This window comes from Triturus cristatus, chromosome 7 (assembly GCF_964204655.1).
Source record: "Triturus cristatus chromosome 7, aTriCri1.1, whole genome shotgun sequence".
In the NCBI taxonomy this organism is placed as follows: Eukaryota; Metazoa; Chordata; class Amphibia; order Caudata; family Salamandridae; genus Triturus; species Triturus cristatus.
This window is the reverse complement of record NC_140590.1, coordinates 925625984-925645415: the sequence shown is the minus strand read 5'-3', so window position 1 is coordinate 925645415 and position 19432 is coordinate 925625984. Positions and strand designations below refer to the sequence as shown.

The following is a 19432-nucleotide window of genomic DNA, read 5'->3' as shown; positions in this document are numbered from 1 at the left end:
TTCATGTCCACTGTCTCCAGAAGCCCCTTCAGGTTCTGGCGAGCTACTGTAACTTCTGCTGCACTGTCCAACATTGTCTGAGCCCATTCTCTGTTCTTGAGTTGCGTTCTCAGAATCCTCGGCATGTCTGATCTTCAGACCTGCTACCTTCTTCTTGGAGAATTGAGGTTTTTGTTTGTTTTTCTGAACATGTTGATCGTCTTTGGACTTCACGCGTTCTTCTTTGTTCTCTGACCGTCCTCTTCTTTCGGATGTCTGTGATGATATCTGAAAGGTATGAGAGGAACGTGTATCAGTATCTTGATATCTGTCAGGTTTTCTCAAATTATCCCTATTCCTGAGGTTGTACCTCCTTTCAGAGGGCTCCTTTTGAGGAGACCTACCTCAGGATTGAGAACGCTTCACTTTGGAATGCTGTTTGCTATTTTCCCACTTCTTTTTAGAAGAGGTAGGAGTATTTTTAGTAAAGACCTTATCAGGACTTTCAGACAGTTGTGTTTTTAACTGTATAGTTTTATTAGCTTTTGTATGTTATTAAATAATTCCTCATCTGACATTGATTCAATGTCAGGGTCAGGTGTGTAGCCGGCTAAAATCGGCCATGTTGCTCCTGGTCTACCTAGTGGACCGAGCCTGGTAATGTGATTGGAATGTTTTAGGGCACCTTTAAACCAGAGCTCATGCTCCTGGTATGTGAGTAGAATTTTGATATCCTCGAAGGGAATACATTCCTCAGGTGGATCATCTTCTTTGTAGAAGTGAAACAAATGTGTTACTGGATTTGATTCTGGAAATACTATCCATGAATAGAATACCTCTGTCTGGTGAGATTCATGTGCCTCTATCACTTCTTGGTGTTAGGCCATGTTTTATAAGTTTTAGAGTGATGGCTCTCCTTAAATTTGGATGGATGATTATAGCATCCTCATCGGTTTCTTGAAAACCTGTACGATTAAAAGCTGCTGTGACTTGGTCAGCCGCAGCTCCATCAGTATCAGTGTTTGTGCAGTTTTCAGTCATTGTTTAATGAAAATTTCAGAGCGAGTTTCGAAGGAACAAAGATAAGGTGCACAATATTTTGGAACACTGTATCCTTCAACGTTAACAAACCAAACAGCTAATACATAGGATTTTTGTCCTACTCAGCTATGGCGGATATTATCCCTATGCAGACGTCTTATGGAGTATTAGGATAGGGGTCTCTGAGAAAAGCACGACTGAGTTACTTCAGTATCTAGCGTTAAATTAGTACCTTACCAAACCGTTAGGCGCCATGTAGTGTAGTTCCTATATCCCTGATAGGCTCTGCACATTGGAATAATATACACTATAGATATGACATAGGACTGAGGTCAGTATGTCTCTATAGAGTACATTAAACTTAATTACTTGTGTGTGCCAGCTAACTCAGAGGTCACTAGAAACTTCTTGAATATACAAGAAGGGATTAGTTTCTGACAAGCGCATAAACATGACAACTTTGTTTCCCTTAGAGTCGGAACAATCTCAGAACCGTGGAAACAATAGATAACAGTTTCACTCAGTCAATCGTGCATGCTTCGTTTCTACAGAGTTGCACAGAAATAGAGAGACAGGCATTTCAATACAAAGGATTTATTGAACAGTCTTATTTCTCATGCAAGAGATATGAACTGCTACAATCGTAAGACAGGCTGCGAAGTACAATATGTACAGAGTTAGCAGTAAGATAAAATAATACTGCAATAGCATGGTTTGTAGCTATGACATATATTAATTAAAATACATACATAAATAACACAGGCTAAAATGTGGATACTCATCTGATGCTTCTAAATAGTTCTACCCCAGTGTACCTAACCTGAGTGTAGTACGAGGTAAGAAGTAGGTGCTGTTTTCTAAAGTATAGCTAACTATAGCTATAGTTTTAGTTTTGCCAAGAGTTGCCAAAAGTTTCTCTAAGTTCTAGTCTGCTCCATACCTTAGAATGTGCGAAGTTGGAATCTCTTTTCCGGGACTCGATATCTAACACCCCGCAAGGGGAGTCAGAAACAATGGAGCTAGATTCTCTGCGAAGAAGATGACAGCGTCTGGTCAGTGTGTAAGGCTGGAACTCGATTTCCTTACGAACTTGCCGTGTGCAACCGCAAGTAGGCAGTCGACCTGGATAGTGCCGGAACCGTGGTTTGCCAGGGCAAGTGCAGGTATATTTATACCTTGAAGGTGTTTAGGAATGCCTGTATTGACGTAAAAGTCAGACATCGGAACGTCATGAATGAACCCCTAAGGAATAGATGTTCATGCATACTAAATGAGTTCTTGGAGAAATCAATATCCAAGCAAGGGAAATTCCTAAAGGCTTAAAAGTCCGGTTTTCCAAGAACTCGTTGTGACGTGGATGGACGGATGTAGGAGACCATGCCTGTATTTGGTTAGCATGGACAATGCCTAAATAAAGGCTGGATTTTCTATGCCTAAATAAGGGCAATATGAATTGTACCTATATAAGGGCATAAATTAGGAAACCTATATACAGAATCTAATTCTACACATAACATACCATTCTAATAACCAAATAAGATTTTGAATGTATTTCTGAAATGTTCATGATAAAAACGCAATAGTATCATTTAATGTGTGCATACTATTTTTGAAACTTTTAGTAAATATGTAGTTCTTGTTCATAGCTATACAAATGTTTTAGGATGTAACAGTTATATGTAGTCATGATTTTATTCCACATAATATTCCATATATATACTATTGGGAATGTGTGTTAACCTATATTCAAATGTCAAGTGCACTTTAACTTATCTGCTAACTTAGCATAATTACAGGCCACAAGTTCCTGAGATGCAATGTTTAACTTTCACGTGAGAATTGTTTTGTTTGCATGTTCTCTCCTCTGCAGGTGCAGATACTAGGCTTCGTTAGCTAGTGAAAGACATTGTTAATGGACAGTGATAGTAAGGTATCGGAGAAACTTTGGCAAAAAGACATGTTAAAGTGGGAGATGTGTTCTCATGGCAGAGAAGGGATGTTCAAGGTTGATTGGCTGTACCCAACTAAAAGTTTGGAAGAAGAACAGAATGTTGCCAATATTTTATAGGGGAAAATGGAAATGTACTGGAGAAAATGACGCTGGTTACCTTGTATACTATGTGTGTTAATAGGTGTTATATTGTTAGCTAGAGAGCAGAGAGCCTTAGGATATCTCTAGTTTTCTTTGCTATTTCTCTCATTGTGTGGCTTCATGTCATATGTCCTATAGACTTGGGGAAGTTTACACAAGACTCCATGATGCTGACACCTGTTCTTTGCATATCCTAGATTAATTAGGATTTTCCTATTTAGGATAGAGTAGGAAAAGTTAGATTTCTTTAGAACTAGTAATGACTCGGCAGGAGGATCACATCTTGCAGCTTAATCTTCAGATCCTTTACCTCATCTTTTGCATTGCAGCCACTGAGTTCCTGGTGTGCTTCCTATTGTTTAGGCTGAATTTCATTAGGAGATTCAGATTTATTCTTGTGATATTATAGTTTTATAATATGCTTCTGAGACTCATCCATATTAGTCTATTTCTGAGTTTGTAATAAAACTCTTTAACTCCAATTAGCGGTCTTGGCTGCATTGCTTGACTACCTTTGTTTATGTGTTATAGCAATTGAATGTGTTGATAATCCCTCTTACCTCTCATGCAACAAATAAAAGGTCCACCGACTGAAGAAGAGAAATATCAATGAGATTAGAGCAATCTCAAGTCTGACATCTCAAGGTTAGTTAGAAGACTGAACATTTGGAAAGGAGCAAGACTATAATTGATTATGGAGGTCTTCTTGCCACTCTTATATGTGAAATGGACAGGTACATCATTGAGCAACTTTCCATTTATGATTATATACCCATTAGCCAGACACACCCAGGAGGAGCTACCCTCTTTTAACAGCTCTAAAGGGAAGGGGAAGAAGTATACACGGTATATTTAAGACTCCCTGTCTATCCGTATCTGGATATAGGCTAACAGCATGATTGGAAATTTTGGCATTAAAATCCCCCACAATTAGCACATTAGCAATGTTCACTCCTACCTACCATAATTGAGAGATAAAATGAATAAAAGAACTGAGGAGAGAATCATGCTTAGGGCCAGGAAGGAGATAAAGATTAACAAGTAAATACTGAACTAACTTCGAGCTCTCCAGCACCCCTACAGCTAAATGATAAACAATGTAGAAGGTTCGAAGCATGAGTAAACAATATGTATGACCATGTTGTTCTGTGCTAAGAAGCATAGCAATACCTTCACTGGCATGGCCCTTCGTTATTTTTTAGCAGGAGAACTAATAACATAATTGGCGCAGTAAAAGGCTTTGCATTCCAGGGGCCAGATTTATCATTCTTTCATGCAGTGCAATGCAGCAAGCCACCTTGCTCGCTGCGTGAAAGGGAATGGGAAGGAATGTTCTGTATTTACCGTTATACAGCACATTTCTAGTGCTTTTGCAATTTTTCTACCTAGCATCAATTTAATTGCCCCTTGCCAATACCCTGATTGATTAAAAACAATGCCAAAATATGAAAAAGACTCTGTAAACTGAATGGAAGAACCCTCAATAATATTGTCACAGCAATGAGTGGCCTTCTTCCTGATCTTCATGGCGAAGGTTTTGCCTATGTTGATTTTTAGCCCAAGGTTCCGCATGTACTGAGTGAATTCATCCACCAGATGCTGCAGAGCCATGGGAGTGCGGGCCATTAACACCGCATCGTCAGCGTTAAATAATGCTGGTATAGGCCGATGTCCCACCTAGGGTAAATCCTCACATTTACTTGCCAGAGTATCCCCTATGCTGTTGATGTAGAGGTTAAATAAGAAGGGGGCCATTACGCATCCCTGGCGCACCCCTCTTCATATTTTGAATGGCTCAGCACAAGTACCATTGAGGCCAAAAGCAGAGGATAAATCAACAAAAACTAAAAACAAATTGCCACCTTTCATGTGTACATATTTGCCGATTAATAGATCTAAATTTATTGCCTGCTCTACAGTTCCCAGCCCCGCCCTGAACCCGTACTGTAGGTCAGAGAGGATATTATTTGTTTCTGCCCAATCCTGTAGGCGTCCTAAAAGTATGCTGCCAGCAACCTTAACCAGGCAATCCAAAAGAGAAATGGGCCTGTAATGCAGTGGATTGTTGCGGTTACCCTTCTTAAAAATTGGGACAATAAGCGACTCCGACCAGGTAGGTAAAAAGCCCTGGGCTTGGCAAGCTTTAAAAAGCAAAGTGAGGATAGGGCCCCAGAGCTCGCTCTTGAATTTAAACAGATCAATAGGGATTCCGTCGGGCCCTGGGGCTTTTCCCCTCTTACTTTCTTTCAGTGCCAGAACAATTTCGTCCAAGGAAAACTCTGGTTATCTGGAGGCCTTTCAAGGACCAATAGGTTTAGGTGCATTAACAGAACACATGAGCCCGTTATGGGCCAAGGCACTGGTGGTGGAAGTATCAGAGTCTTCACTAGGGGATTACAGATTAGAATAGTGAGCTATCCAGGCTTCCTCTGTGATCGCTATCTCTGCTCGTGGAGAGTCTGGGAGGGTTTGAGAAGGTGAATTAATAACACGTCAAAAAGTGGTATTGTCATTGGATAGACTACCCCCAGTAACTCGTTCCATGTCTCCTCCTTCAAATTTCTTTTCCATTGTTTAATGGCTGCTTTGTAAGCCAGTCTACACTCCAGGACTTTCCTTACGGATCTAGGTTGTTCAGCTAGAGCTAATTTCAAATTTCTATGAGCTTTTGTACATGCTGAGTCAAACCAGCCACACCCTCCCGCCTTTGGTGTTTTTTGTTTAGCAAAAAGACCCTCGCCCACGCTCTTTTTTAATTAAATGCTAAAATAAAATGATGCGCCTCTGTGGTTTCATCTAAGCAGACTTCAAATACATCCTTCTCTTTTCAGATCAAATTTTCAAGGTAATTAGGTGGATCCACTAGGGACCACCTCAACGCATACCCATTGCGGCGAGAGATCACAATTTCCTCCATGCAGTGACTTTAGATGTGCCGTGTGCCTGTCCGGCAAGATCAAAGTTCAATGAGGCACTTTGGGGAAAATGATCACTGAGCGCTATGTCGTGCACATTAAATTCAAAAATCAGTGTGGAGTAACGCTGGGGGAACAATAGGAAATCTATCACACTATTGTCCCCCCTTCCATTGTATGTACACCTCACTGTAACCGGTGTGCAAATTAAATCATTACAAAACCCCAGATTATGCTTAAAGATTAACTCGTTTAGAGTATCCCTGTACTCCGAATGGGTAAAGTGGATTATCTCACAAAGGTCAGGAGATGTCATACCACATGCCTTATTGGGACCACTTATAATTCTTTAGATCATTTACTAAATTATTGAGGGATTTTCACCCACGATATGGTAGCCAAATAAATTGCACTCACACTGCTGAAATGCAGCATCAAGAAAAGATTCCACCATCAGTTTATGCACTGTCTCAACACAGTCAATGAGAGCATTGCCATATTTGTATCAGACACCCTTTCTTGACAAACTCTTTGTTGCCAATTGGAGGGTAAGTCACAGATAAGTGACAGACAAAAAACTGTGGGTTTTGCTAAATCTGAGAAGACAAAAAAGATTGCCTACAACTCTGTCTGGGCTTAATGGGATGGGCCGCACTGTTAAGATGTTCTTGAAGAGGAAAAGTAAAACAAATTGCGAAAATTGTACTTGGGTTAGCCACCTAGTATTGCATCCTAAAATATAACCTATGAGCCCACTGCATTTCAATGTCAAAATTTGAATCTGCCTATTAAGTGTGAGTAGTTGAACCACAAATTTCTTTACCTTTGATTACTCCGCTGCTTCCACTCTAAGGGCCCAATAATAACTTTAGTGGTGCAGCGGCCGGTCTGCACCACAACCAAAGCTGTGGTCAGACGGCCTGCTGGATCAGGAGTTTCCTCCTGTCTAGCTGCCTTTTTTGGGCGTTCCCATGGCGGTGCCTCTAAAAATGGGCACCGCAATTGGAACGCCATAATAGTTTCTGTGCGGCACAGGCTGCAAAGTCCATGCTGTGCAGCACCCGGTGTGCATTCACACAGGGTGGCACATGTTGTGCCACCCTGTGCATCCAATGGCGCAGTGGCACCAGGGGTTCTGTAGGGCCCCCTTTGTTTCCCCTCCGCCAGGGATTTCATGGAGGTGGAACCGTCATAAAAACCCTGGTGGAGAGGAAACTCCAAATATGCTTGGCAGGACCACCTCTACACCGCTGCAACACAGCCAGGGAATGGAGGTTGCCTGGTGGCTGCAGCAGGGCTGTGGAGGTCCCACCGTCCATCTCAAAATTGGGCGGTGGGTCCTTAACGTGAACCAAAGGTTGGAAAGATTTTCCAAATCCTCCAGCTTCCAATAAATATATAATCGTTCTGTTCTGCCACCATACCCAGGGTGCTGAAGTTCTTGGCTGCCATATCTTAATTTTGAGCCAGTGTTTCCATCTCTGCTACTAATTAGTTCATATTATTATGCTCATCTATGATGAATATAGTAGCACAAACATATTAATGATCACCTCAAGTGAGAGAGTTATATTAGCTGAGCAGAGTGTATAGCATATTGATGTGAAAAAAGGATTGTGATCTGTAAAAGGAGGTTATATTAATATGCAAAGGCGGGCTGGTGCTGGAGATGTTAATGAGCATCATCTCAGAATCTTGGGGGGGGGGGGCGGCATCTTTGCAAATCCTTATCCGACATTGATGATCTCCTCATAAGAGACTGGGGACCTTTAATTCCTATGAGATTCCAAAGCGAAGCTCTGATCTGATGAAGGTGATGAGATAAACTGTCTCATCAAGCTCTGAAGCTTCTGAGAAAGAAAAAAATGCGTGTTTAGGATAGCTAATGCAGAGATGGGATTGGAAAAGTGTAACTTGGCCTGTAGCATTGGGGAGGTGTAAGGAATGACTGTAATAAATCCAGCAAGCAGTCTTGCTCTTATGAGTAGGGGCCACCTTACACTGGGTGTCGTTTAAGGCAGGCCTCCCTATGCCTCCCTATACTCTACTATAGTCTTGAAGGTCAAAGAAGTATTCAGCGCCAGTCAGCAGTTTCTAAAAGGCTTCTTATCTCATGTCCGCAAGATGTAACAGGGTTTAATTCTCATAACTACTCCCAATGAAGAATGCATACTACCAAATCATATGGAAATAAACATAGGTGTTCAATGTATGCTATAATAGAGACAAACATTCTCCATAGTATATTTAGTTCTTTCTTTTGTAGATTTTTTGTGCCCAGTCTCAAATCATTATCACTGATTTCATGTGAGTGGCATGCAATTTACATATCTACTCATTCTTTAGCTACTGGATGAAGCATGCTCCCTGTCACACCCAGGTCCCCTAAAAACACCACCCTTGCATTTGTAAATACAAATTCACATTGTTCCGCCTTCACCAGTAGATAAAAACCTGAACTCTAAAATGTTCAAGGGGAAGTGACACTATCCCAGTATCCACTTCCACACTGTTTCTATCTAAATTATATTCTTACTAAAAGAACCATAACATTTCTTTCCAGACCCATCTCTCAATTTCTTCATCAATTTCTGACATTTCTTTTAAAGCCCAAGCTTTCAGTTAACTCCACTTCAGAACACTGATGTTCCCTTACTATTTTCCAGACTACTCACATACAAATTACATTCTCACCCCATGATTCACACATTTTCTTTCTTCCCCTCTTCCATTGTTTGACCCCCTCAAATAAATCTGGTTTAGCATGTGATGAGACTGACAAATGCCCATCATCTTAGACTGCCTCACATTTGTTGTCTACCCTGTCTGTACTAAACACAGCTGTGCCTTCAAACCATTGGGGCCTTTTCCCCCAAATGTTTTCTGCATAGTGAGAATTATTTTGCAAGCTAAAATGATGTATGTTTCCATGTACATATGATTATTGTATCTAGTCATATAGCCATTTACATCTTTCATGTATTTTTAATTAGTGACAACTTACATTTTTAAAACCTCTGTAAAGTACTTGCAGTTCACCCTTTGTAAAGTTGGTCTGTGCCTCTAATTGTTCCAGTCCTTCTGGCCTATAACACACTGTTGTCATTTCTAGCTCATCTTCTATTTTGTCTGAAAGAAACATAAAGAGATTTGTTATTGTTACTCTTTCGATAAATATATCTGTTATTTAATAAATGTGTATAGGTCTCTATTTTCATATGAAGTTTGTTTGGGTTTTCGGAAATACAGTGATTCCAACTCGGGATTACAAATACAAAAATGAGAAAACACTGCAATCTCATATGATTATATGATCACCTGTATGATTCAACAAAAAAGCTTGATGTATATTATTCATACCAGACTTCCTTACAGTACATCGCATCCAACGCATCCACTGCAAAATCTTTACTTGCATAATAGATACTGCGGACAGTGAAGGATGGCCATTAATGTTCACAAAGCATATTAAAACACATTGAGATAAGGACTACTAAAGCAAATGTGGCTTGTAAATCAGCAAAACACCGGATTTATAAAAATCAAAGTCTTCACTGATTTGTGAGCTTATTTAATAACGCACTGTATCATCTGAATGTTACTAACTTTTAAACTGAGCCCTGGTTCCTAAATAATATAATTATATACAATTGACCATACTGTTCATGAAGGGATTAAAATCCACGCTTGAACTTTGAAGCAAGCATCATGTCTGTGTGGTTCAAATATTCACGAGGAAAAGACACTCCAACAATCCTTCTGAAGTTGTTTCTGGGAATGCAGCACGCCCCACCATTGTACAGGGCCTAACATAGCAATTGTACTAAGGAGCTTGAACTTTTCATGTCCGAGTCACCTTATTGTCCAACATATAGATTCAACTGGGCCGTAGAACAAATAACGCATTACATTTTACATGCCTCTATCCAGCTAGGTATGTTAATGTGCAGGGCCAAGCTCTTTAGTTATCAATGTATTTTGGGTATTTATGTGCTAGTGTTTTTTTGCTCAGTGTCTTATCAGACTTTGCTCTAACGAATAACTTTTTATGACAAGGTCAAAAATAATAACACAAAAGGGAGACGAGGCAAAAACATGAGTAAAATGGGGCAAAATGAAATAAAAAGTAGGTAAGAAATGTAAGAGAAATCGAAAGTTAATTAAAAAAAGAAAGACAGCATTGAATAAAGTGTAGTGAGAAAAAAGTGCAAATGCAACATTTAAGATATTAAAAGAAAGGGAAGCAAAAACATGACGGATAGAGAAACTGAAAGATAAAACAAGAAACAAAGACAAAAAAAGAAGAGGGAAATAAAATATAAAAAGGAAGGAGAACCAATACTGTTAAAAAAAATTAAAATATAGGGCAAACAAAATGAAGAACAAATGATTAAAGAAATCGAAGAGTATATATAAAAAGATAGGAGAAAGTGAAATAAGAAATACAAGAAATTAAATAATATAGAAAAAACAGAGAGAAGGAGAAAGCAAACAAATAAAAATGGGAGTAAATAAAAGTGTTTCTCTAAAAAGGAAAATCAGAAAATAGATATATCCCAAAGGGAATTGTAGAAAAAGTCAAGAACAAAAGTAGAAAACAAAAGAACATAGAAACACATATGAAGGAGAATAAAAGGATAAAAGAAATGAAAGAACAAAATACAGATATATTACACAGTAAAAAGAGAAAAATGGCACATTTAGATCAAGGCGAGAAAAAGTTCAGGAAAAGAAGGTATAAAGTTATATCTGTGCATTTTTTTTTTTAAGTTAAGGGATGATAGTGCAAAGGGAATAATAAAAATTAAGAAACTAATTGAATGAAGAAAAAGATTAATTAAATAAAAATAAGAAGAACAGGGTGTAAAAATTGTAAAACAATAAAGGCAAATGAAATACAGAGAGAGAATTGTCAAACGAACATAAGATTCAAAAAATGAAAGAACGAAAGAGAAAGAATAAAGAACAATATTAAAAATGAACAAGCAAGCTAAAAGATAAACAAAAGAAATAAGAGAAATAAATAAGGAAAAGATGAACGAAAAATATAGAAAGGCATGGAGACAATAGACGAAAAAATATTGATGTGAATTAAGATTGAATAATGACGAAAGGAAGGAAAAAGACACCAAAGTGACAACAAAGAAAGATACAAAGAAAGAAAGATGAACAAAAGAAAGAAAGAAAGAAAAACAAAACAAAAGAAAGAAAAAAAGAAGTGTAAAACAGAGAGGGCAACAGATTGGGAAAGAACTACCGATAAATGGGAAAGACGATAATAGAAAACAAAAACCAAATAAAATAAATAAAAAGAATGAGAAAAAAAGAAATGAAAGAGAAAGGACTGATATAATGAGCAAAAATTAAGAGCAGCATTACAAAGACTTGATGAAAAAGATAGACAGCAATAAGAAAAATAATATATGATGAAGAAATAGATAGATATGAGTGAAGAAAACTAAGTATTGAGAAGAAAGGTAAGGGAAGAGGATAGAAAAATACATAAAGGACAAAAAATAATGCTAAAGATTGAACTGTTACCAACACATGAGTTGGGGTGTTCACTGATTCGCCAAGCAGAAACTGGCCCCTGGGACAGATTCTGTTTTAGGATTCGTGCCAGGGGTAGCAGGCCATGGCCCTTGGGACCACAGCCTGCTTCCCCCGATATGTTTCAAAACAGGAAACAATTTTTAAAGAAACAACATGGCTGCCTTAAAAATGTTTCCCGTTTTAGAATGTAAATGAAAAGATGGAGTTCTACCTCCAGTGCAGGCCTCTATCCCTGCATTTACAGTCAGACACACAGGGTTACACAGACCTGATTTCCCAATGGGTATCAGAGATTAAATGAGTTGTACCTTTTCTCGCTATCATTAATTGACTTTTCAAGGCCGGTGAAAAAGTTTGACTAGCTTATGCTAATGTGGTTGCTGTTGTAGGAAAGTAGCATCTGCTTCTTATGGTTACTCCCACTTTTTGCTGATGTCACACTGTTTTTGGCCTAGTCTGACTGGGATCCTGCTATCCAGGACCCCAGTCTATCTGATTTCTCCTGTAAATTGATATGCATGTACTTTAGGTACACTCCAGATTGGATTCTGGGGTACACTTATCAGTCCCTAATATATGGTACCCCTTGTAACCAGGGCATAGGTACCCCAGAGGCCTCCCAGGGGCTGAAGCATGTATTGTGCCACCTCTGAGAGGCCATTCAAAGTGACACGACAAGCCTGCTACTGCAGACTGTGTAAGCTGGTGCTTTCACCACTTACTTAAGATATAGGTTCACTATATCTATCTAAATCGCTACACTTAAATACGTATCAGTCACCCCAATGGCAGGCCTTAACAATCCTGAAGGCAGGGTGCTGGGTTTTACATTGAGAGGGTGCCCCTGCATGAGCAGTGCCCCTCTGCAGCTTTCAGAGACCATTCTCCGGGGTTGTCTGTGATGCAGCCAGACATATATGTTTAAGCGCATTATAACCTCACGGTAAATGCTAACTTTAAAACGGCTGCTTAGAAACACGTTTTGCTTGGTGTCGAACACCTTGGAATCATACCTCCCCGCCAGTAACTGGCAGGGGAGGTGATTCCACCCTTCTAAAGGGACATATGTGGGTCACCGGTATACCCGGTACCAGCTTTCTCGACCTGGGCAGCACAAAATTGATGCTGCCAGCCACAGACACGATTCTGCTCTCCTGCTGCTGAGCCAAGCTTGCGCAGAGGAAGGAATGACAATAGGCATCCTGTCATATGGAGGTGTAACCACCCCCCAGACAGGATTTAGTGTATTGGGGCTGGGTGGGTGCACTCTTAGAGTGCCAGAAAGTCTGTACTGGGGGCACATTTGGTGTCCCTGTGCATAGTCCAGCTCAAACCAGTTCCAGGAGCCATTTGCTCCTGCTCTGGCATGAAACTGGACAAAGAACATGGGTGTAGCCACCGCTCTGTCTTGTCCCTCTCTATGAGGGTCCACATAATCTTTCGGCCCTTTACCATGGGTATAAAGTGGGTTACCTGACTATAGGACTTTTACCTGGACAAGATTCTGCTAAGGAGAAACCAAGTACTTTGACTGCCTGCACTCCCTTGGAGTAAAGGAGTTACTCTCCTGCAAAAGCGGGCACCTAATCCCATCTGGCCGGTTTGCTTCTCCCAAGCGCCTGAGGACTCATTTTAGATTTCAGTAACACAGGAGGTGGGTTCCCGAAGGTCCCTGAGGTCGATTTGCCCTCTCAGTGATTCTAAAACCAGTATCCCTCGTCGGGACCGTGCAACCCAAACCCTGTGCACCACATACTTTTGCAACTGCGTGTGCTTAGTAACAATTCCTGAGCCTGTGATTTGTACTCCATGTACTCCTGACCCCGAGCAGTATTTGCACCGAAGATTTCTGGCCTTCACTCTCCGAGTGTCCTGTGGACTGGTGCTTTGCAGACTTGCTTGAGGTCTCCTCACGATCCCTGGTCCGTTGGTCTGTGGGTCCTGGCGAGGGTCACCTTGCTAATTCTTGGGCTTACCTGGTTGCTCCAGACGTGCCCTGACTCTCCATTGCTTGGAGAGTCCCCTGGACCTTGCTGGTCCATACCGTAACCTGTTTCCTCTGACCACGTGTGTAGCAGTTGCCAAGGCTTGTTGGTGCTCCAGCCAGACATCGACCCCTCAGCTCTCGACATCCTTCGTGGGACAGCTCACCTCTGGACTTTGGCTGTCCTCGACGTCTCCTGGTCCCCGTAGCTGCAGAGTCAAGCAATCCTTCTTCCCCCCTGAAGCACCCAACATCGGTGGGCATTTGACTACTGAGCCCCTGGTCACCTGAAGTGACCCAGACTATGTCACCTCTGCTTTCAGGTTCTTCTCACCTCGAATCCAGGCTTAGATTCCACCGGACATTCTTAGCCCTCCTGGCAGCAGGGCTTCTTTGCAGCTCTCCATTGAAAACGATGAAGGTTTCCGACACTACTTGACCCCTATGCACCCGGCTCCCCTGGGATAGGTAACACGGGTACTTTAGTACTCACTGGTGGGGTGGCCTTAGATCCTCCTAAATTCCAAAGGGTTTGCTCGAAGTCCTCTTAGAAGTGTCCTTAACTTGTAATTTTCCAAGCGCGACTTTCCCATAGAGTTTTGCGGAGCACGCGTCTGTGTTTCCTCACTGCACCCGTCCTCCATGGGCTCCTTGTGGCACTCCTCTGGGTGGTTCCTTGCGGTCCCAGCGATTCAACATGCTCTAGGCACTGTGTCTATTGAAGTCGTTGTTGTTATACCATTTTGTTAGTATATGGTTCGGTCTCCCCCTGGAGCCCGCTGTTTATTTTGCTATTTACGAATGTTCTATTGATTTAGTATTGTGTGCTTTATGCCCTAGTCTCGTGTAGGGACTAGTAGAGGGTGTTATATTAATAAATACATATTTTTATATAAACACTGTGTGGTTCTCCTTTCATTTAATCATTTAGGAGGTGATATTCTGGTAAAACAAGCTGCTTTACATTCCTTCAAGATTAAGCCTGAAGGCTGCTCTCCATAGCTACCACTAGGATAGCTTTCAATAAGGCTATCTTTGACCTCATACATCATAAGGGTCGTGTGGCCTGGTACAAGGTGCCCACTTTAACTAGTGGACAGCATATACCAACCCACCTTCTCACAGCTGTGACCAGCTGACTGCTGGAATTTTCAAAGCATTACTACACATATGGGAGAAATTCGGGCAACTTTCCTGCCGTCAGTTTCCTTTCACAAAAAAACGAATTGTTTACTATCACCTGATTCTATTCAACTGTAGGCCCTCTCTGGTTCCCTTTCAAATTCACAATCCATTTGGTGTTGTTACTAGAAGGTGGTGGAATGCTTTTGCTATTGTGGGAGGCTGACTTAGGATGGATAGGGAGGCATGACTAGCTGAAAAAGCCTTTCAAGCATATTATGTTTTTTCCACAAAAGACCTCAGATTTGTCATAAAGACATTTTCCTAGAACAAAATCTGCTTCATGCCTTTGGAAGTGTAAGACCTAGTTCACTAAAAAGGGGTGCTACGAGAAGAACGCTTGACTGAAGAAAATGTGTCTCCACGTTGCCTTTGTGCTTGGCAGTTGAGAAGGTCTAGTACTAAGCTTGAACCTTCTTACAAGGAGAGAGCTTTCAGTTCACCGCTGAAGTACTGAGAAGACTTGATTGACAGTTACCAGTCTCTGGGAAGTGATGGAACCAGGTGGAAAGCGGAGAAGCATTTGTGAACAGAGGAAACATATGGATGCTTGGAAGGAATCCCAGTTTACTGGAGAAATGGAGGTCTTCCTGGCCATGTTCCCACAGTGACTTAAGATTGCAGAGTTGAAAGAAACTAGTGCTGAAAAATCCTTAAAATAAAACACTTGGGATATTGCATAAAAATGACCAAATGCAGCACGTGTATATCGAAGAAAGATCCATATTTGCATTTCCTGGTACACTGGGGAATCCAGAAGCATCCTTCTGGCAAAGGCACAGCCTCGTTTGACAGCTGCACAGCCGTATGCTGCTTTGGATTTCGGAAGCGTGTATTCAGCACAATGGATAAACAAGGGTGGCCAAGATCATGCCCAGGCGGCTGAGACAGCCTCCAGGCTTAATCCACCACTGGGTTCAACCACCTGCCAGGATTCTTTTTAGGTCTAAACATCGCAACCTTTTTCTTTTAAACATTTGTAATTTGTTTTTCAAATGTCATTACAGAATTGCAGATAATACAATTGCCAGTGTTTTCCACCTGCATGAACCCTTCTTCTCCCTCCCAGGCCATTCATTTGAGCTCTATGCATAATCTAGGTCAGCATAGTCGGCCATTTGATTGGTCCAAATAACAGCATCGTAAAAGTCACTTGCAGTCATGGGCTAATTTTATTGGGTTTATTCCATCTTGGAGTTTATTTAGCACGACGTCAAGTTCACCTTAGACGCCCTAATAGCATATCTGAGACACACCACAGAGACAGGCAGAGTAGCAACTCATTCAAAACTCACATCAAAATGAGACATCTCTCTCTCCTGCCAGTCATGGTCCCTACTGAAAGCTTCACACGTTGTGCCAGGGGAGAGTCTAGAGGCTACTGACAGGATGTTATCAATGGCACTTAATAGGCATAGACTTAGGATGACACCCTGTCAGAGGGTGATATTCACGTCCTTTTTTATGCTTGATATCTGAGCAGCTTTTGACACAGTGACTCATGGATTATTATTGGCACATTTGTTATCAGCTGCTGGAACTCGGAAAAAACCTTCGGGTGGTTCAGGTGACCTTTGTAGGTTTGCTAGCAGGAAGTGAAAATGTCTCTCCAAGTAACCTGCAGCCCAGGCCATGGTGGCAGCCCAGGAGGCCCTAATGAAACTTTCATTTTTCAACGTTTTCTGTAATCCCTCCTGGCCTTTCTCAGAAGTCAGAACCTGTGCCTCCACGCGCTTGCTATAAGGTTATATTTTGTCAATTACCTTTTGAGGTACTTCGTATAAGTGGTTGGCCACCTTGGTTTAAAACTAAAGCCACTAAGAGGGATGTTATGGAGGGAGGGCCATGCTGTATAGGAACTGAAAACTACACTGGAACTGCCCCTGCCGTGCCTTTTGGCCCCTTTAACCTCTGACGGGCAACTCCTCCGCAGGTGATAAGGATAGGCATCCCTTCCTACTGAGAGCTGGGCAACCTCACTCATTTACCCTGGCCATTTCGGAAATGTGAGGAATGTCAGACATGGGCCCGAAGCATGAATAATGGCCCTCAGATGCAGGGAGAAAGCTCCCTGTGCATCGACGAGAATTGTTTTTTGTTTACAGATAACAACATTTAAAAAACATGCTTCGAGTGTTTGTTTTCTCTGAAAACAGGTTGCATAGGTAGGCTCTCATGGTGCAAGCTTGGCAAACCCACAGCGCTCTGATGGAAGCAACTGCGGCAACTCCCTCAGACTGGTGGAATCTCTCAATAGGGCGGGCAGTCCTTTACCAGGGTCTAAATGACTCCACTTCTCAGGTGTAATTGTCCCTTCATGTGCTGACATCTCAGCAATTGTATCACGTGATCCAAATTTACGACATTCCAAGACTTGTTGATAATTTCAAAATCCTATTTCAAAAGTCGGGGTGATTGGCATCAGCGCACACCAGGCCGAGTCTGTGAAATTCCCTTACAATTAAACTCCGCCATTTTCTCTTACATCACTCATGTTACTTCAGCTGTGACTTACACACCGATGGGATTACAATCATTGTGCTGAGTCATAATTAATGAAAATGGGATTAGAGTTAAGCCCTGCGCTGCGCCGATGATGGTAGTCCGCGTTTGTGCAGTGCATGCGTGACGTGTCAGGATGACAATACATGGAATGTCCTTTTTCAGGGTGCACGTGCACCCCAGGGAAGGTTCCTCTGGGCCATGGGAAATCCTCAGGCTTCTCTTGCTATATTGATGCCAAAACCACGTTCATGGTTGTGGAAGATGACAATACAAAAGATATTTCTGAGGTTGTCTTTGGCGTCAGAAATGAGAAGGGCGATTCGTGAGGGTTTCAGAAGAAAACATGCCTTTTGTTTGGGTTGGTCGGAAGCATGAGGGAAGAAACTGAGGCTGGAAACAAGCAATATTTACATTTTTGTGGATGAATGAGTTATAAAAAGTGTTGTTGTGTGGCACCAGAAATATTTTGTGTGTGTATGTATTGTGGCGGGTGGCTTAGGATACAAATCACTTTCATGGAACGTCTTTATACAAAATAAACGGTTCTGTCAGCTTTTGCCATCTGCAATGATTTCACAATGACTGGACTTGCATTCCACTACTCCACCTATGCATCTCCACAGAATTAGGGGAAATGCATCTTCTGCTGTCAACTCAACCTTCATCCTCCGCTGGACCTTTAAAGACTCCGGGGAAGTAAAGAAAAAATTTGAACTGCTATAGGTACGTATTCCACATCATCCAATCTTCCCCTAGTCGCGACAGACCTGTGAGTACCATAAGTTAACCAATGCTATGGTTTGGCCTTCCTTTAGCTTCCTTCCTCCTCTGTTCAAGCATCAGGGAAGGAGAGGAGAAGCAGGTTCTGTTACACCTCATTCTGAGATCTCCTCCTGTTTACAGCTGGATGCGGCAGAAACATGCCCACAGTCTGCAGCAGCTCTGCCACTGGCAGAGCCACTGTTCAGTGATGTGGATTCTCTTTCTTTATGTAAGAGCTCAAACATCCAGCAGCCACAGAAGAATGGGGATGCTGGGCACAGAGTGAAGTGGGGAGAGGAGAACAATGCCTGGTTTGTTGTTTTGTTATGTGTTTTTGTAAAGCGCACTAACATGGGCATGGGTATCCTGGCAAGTGTATGTGCCTAACCTTGCCTATGCTAGGTTAGTAAATTGAAACGTTTGGCCTTCAGATTCTTGCAGAATTCAAGAAGAGAGGAGGAGGCTCTGGAGTGGAGCGGAGTGGGAGGTCGTTCCATGATCTAGAAGGATGTAAGAGAATTACCGTCCTCCTGATCTGGTTCTCTATATGTGTTGGAGATGTGCAAGTAGAATTCCTACAGAACAGAGATGTCTGGATGGTTGGTGGAAAGAGATGCAGCTGTTCAGGTAGGTGGGGTCTGAGCTATGTAGTGCCTTGAATGTGTGTGCTGTAGATCTCTGAGGTGAGGTGTGTTGTGAGTTCTGTCTGAAAGGTTCAGGATGAGTCTGGCTGCCGAGCCTGGATGCTTTGAAGCCGTCTAGTGAGTTCCTTGGTGATCTCGGCATAGAGGGTGTGCCCATAGTTCAACTTCCTGGTGACTAGCCTGAGAGGCAGTTTATTCAATATTGTTTGGGAGCCATTTGAAGATTCTCATCAGCATATTCAATGTGTGGAAGAAGGATGCAGTGATAGTACTGACTTGTGCAGTCATGTCCAGTTTGTTGTTGATGATTATTCTGAGGTTCCTAGTGTGGGCCCGAGTTCAGCCGGCCACCAGTTGGAGTCCCATGGGGAGGTGATCTTGCTGAAGATCACTACTTCTGTCTTGTCGGTGTTGAACTGGAGTCAGTTGCTTTTCATCCAGTTAGCAACTTTTGCCTTGCAGGTGGTGAACTTGTTTTTTTGTGCATTGAGGGTCTTGTTTAAGAAGGAGAGTATGGGTTGTGTGTTATCTGCGTAGGCGAGGATGTTCATGTTGTTTGCATGGATGACATTAGCCAGAGAGATCATATATGTGTTTAAGAGGGTGAGGTTGAAAGATAAGCCTTCAGGCTCTCTGCAGATGATTTGGCAGGATTCTAAGGAGAAAGGTCCCAGGCTGACAGCTTCTGTTCTATCCGTTAAGAAGGAGCAGATCCAGCAAGGAGCAGGTCCCTGGATGTGGGATTAACATCAGCATTTACAATATTTTAGCAATC

At 41.9% G+C, this 19432-nt stretch overlaps 1 protein-coding gene across 2 annotated transcripts in view; it reads right to left on the bottom strand.

The window, feature by feature from the left end:
• Positions 1-19432, bottom strand: part of KCNIP1 (potassium voltage-gated channel interacting protein 1) — a 1480000-nt gene that overhangs the window by 125613 nt on the left and 1334955 nt on the right. For both annotated transcript variants that reach the window (XM_085617872.1, XM_085617871.1), the window contains one exon: positions 9032-9156. In XM_085617872.1, the coding sequence (XP_085473998.1) occupies positions 9032-9156 (125 nt within the window). The remainder of the gene's footprint in view (positions 1-9031; positions 9157-19432) is intronic.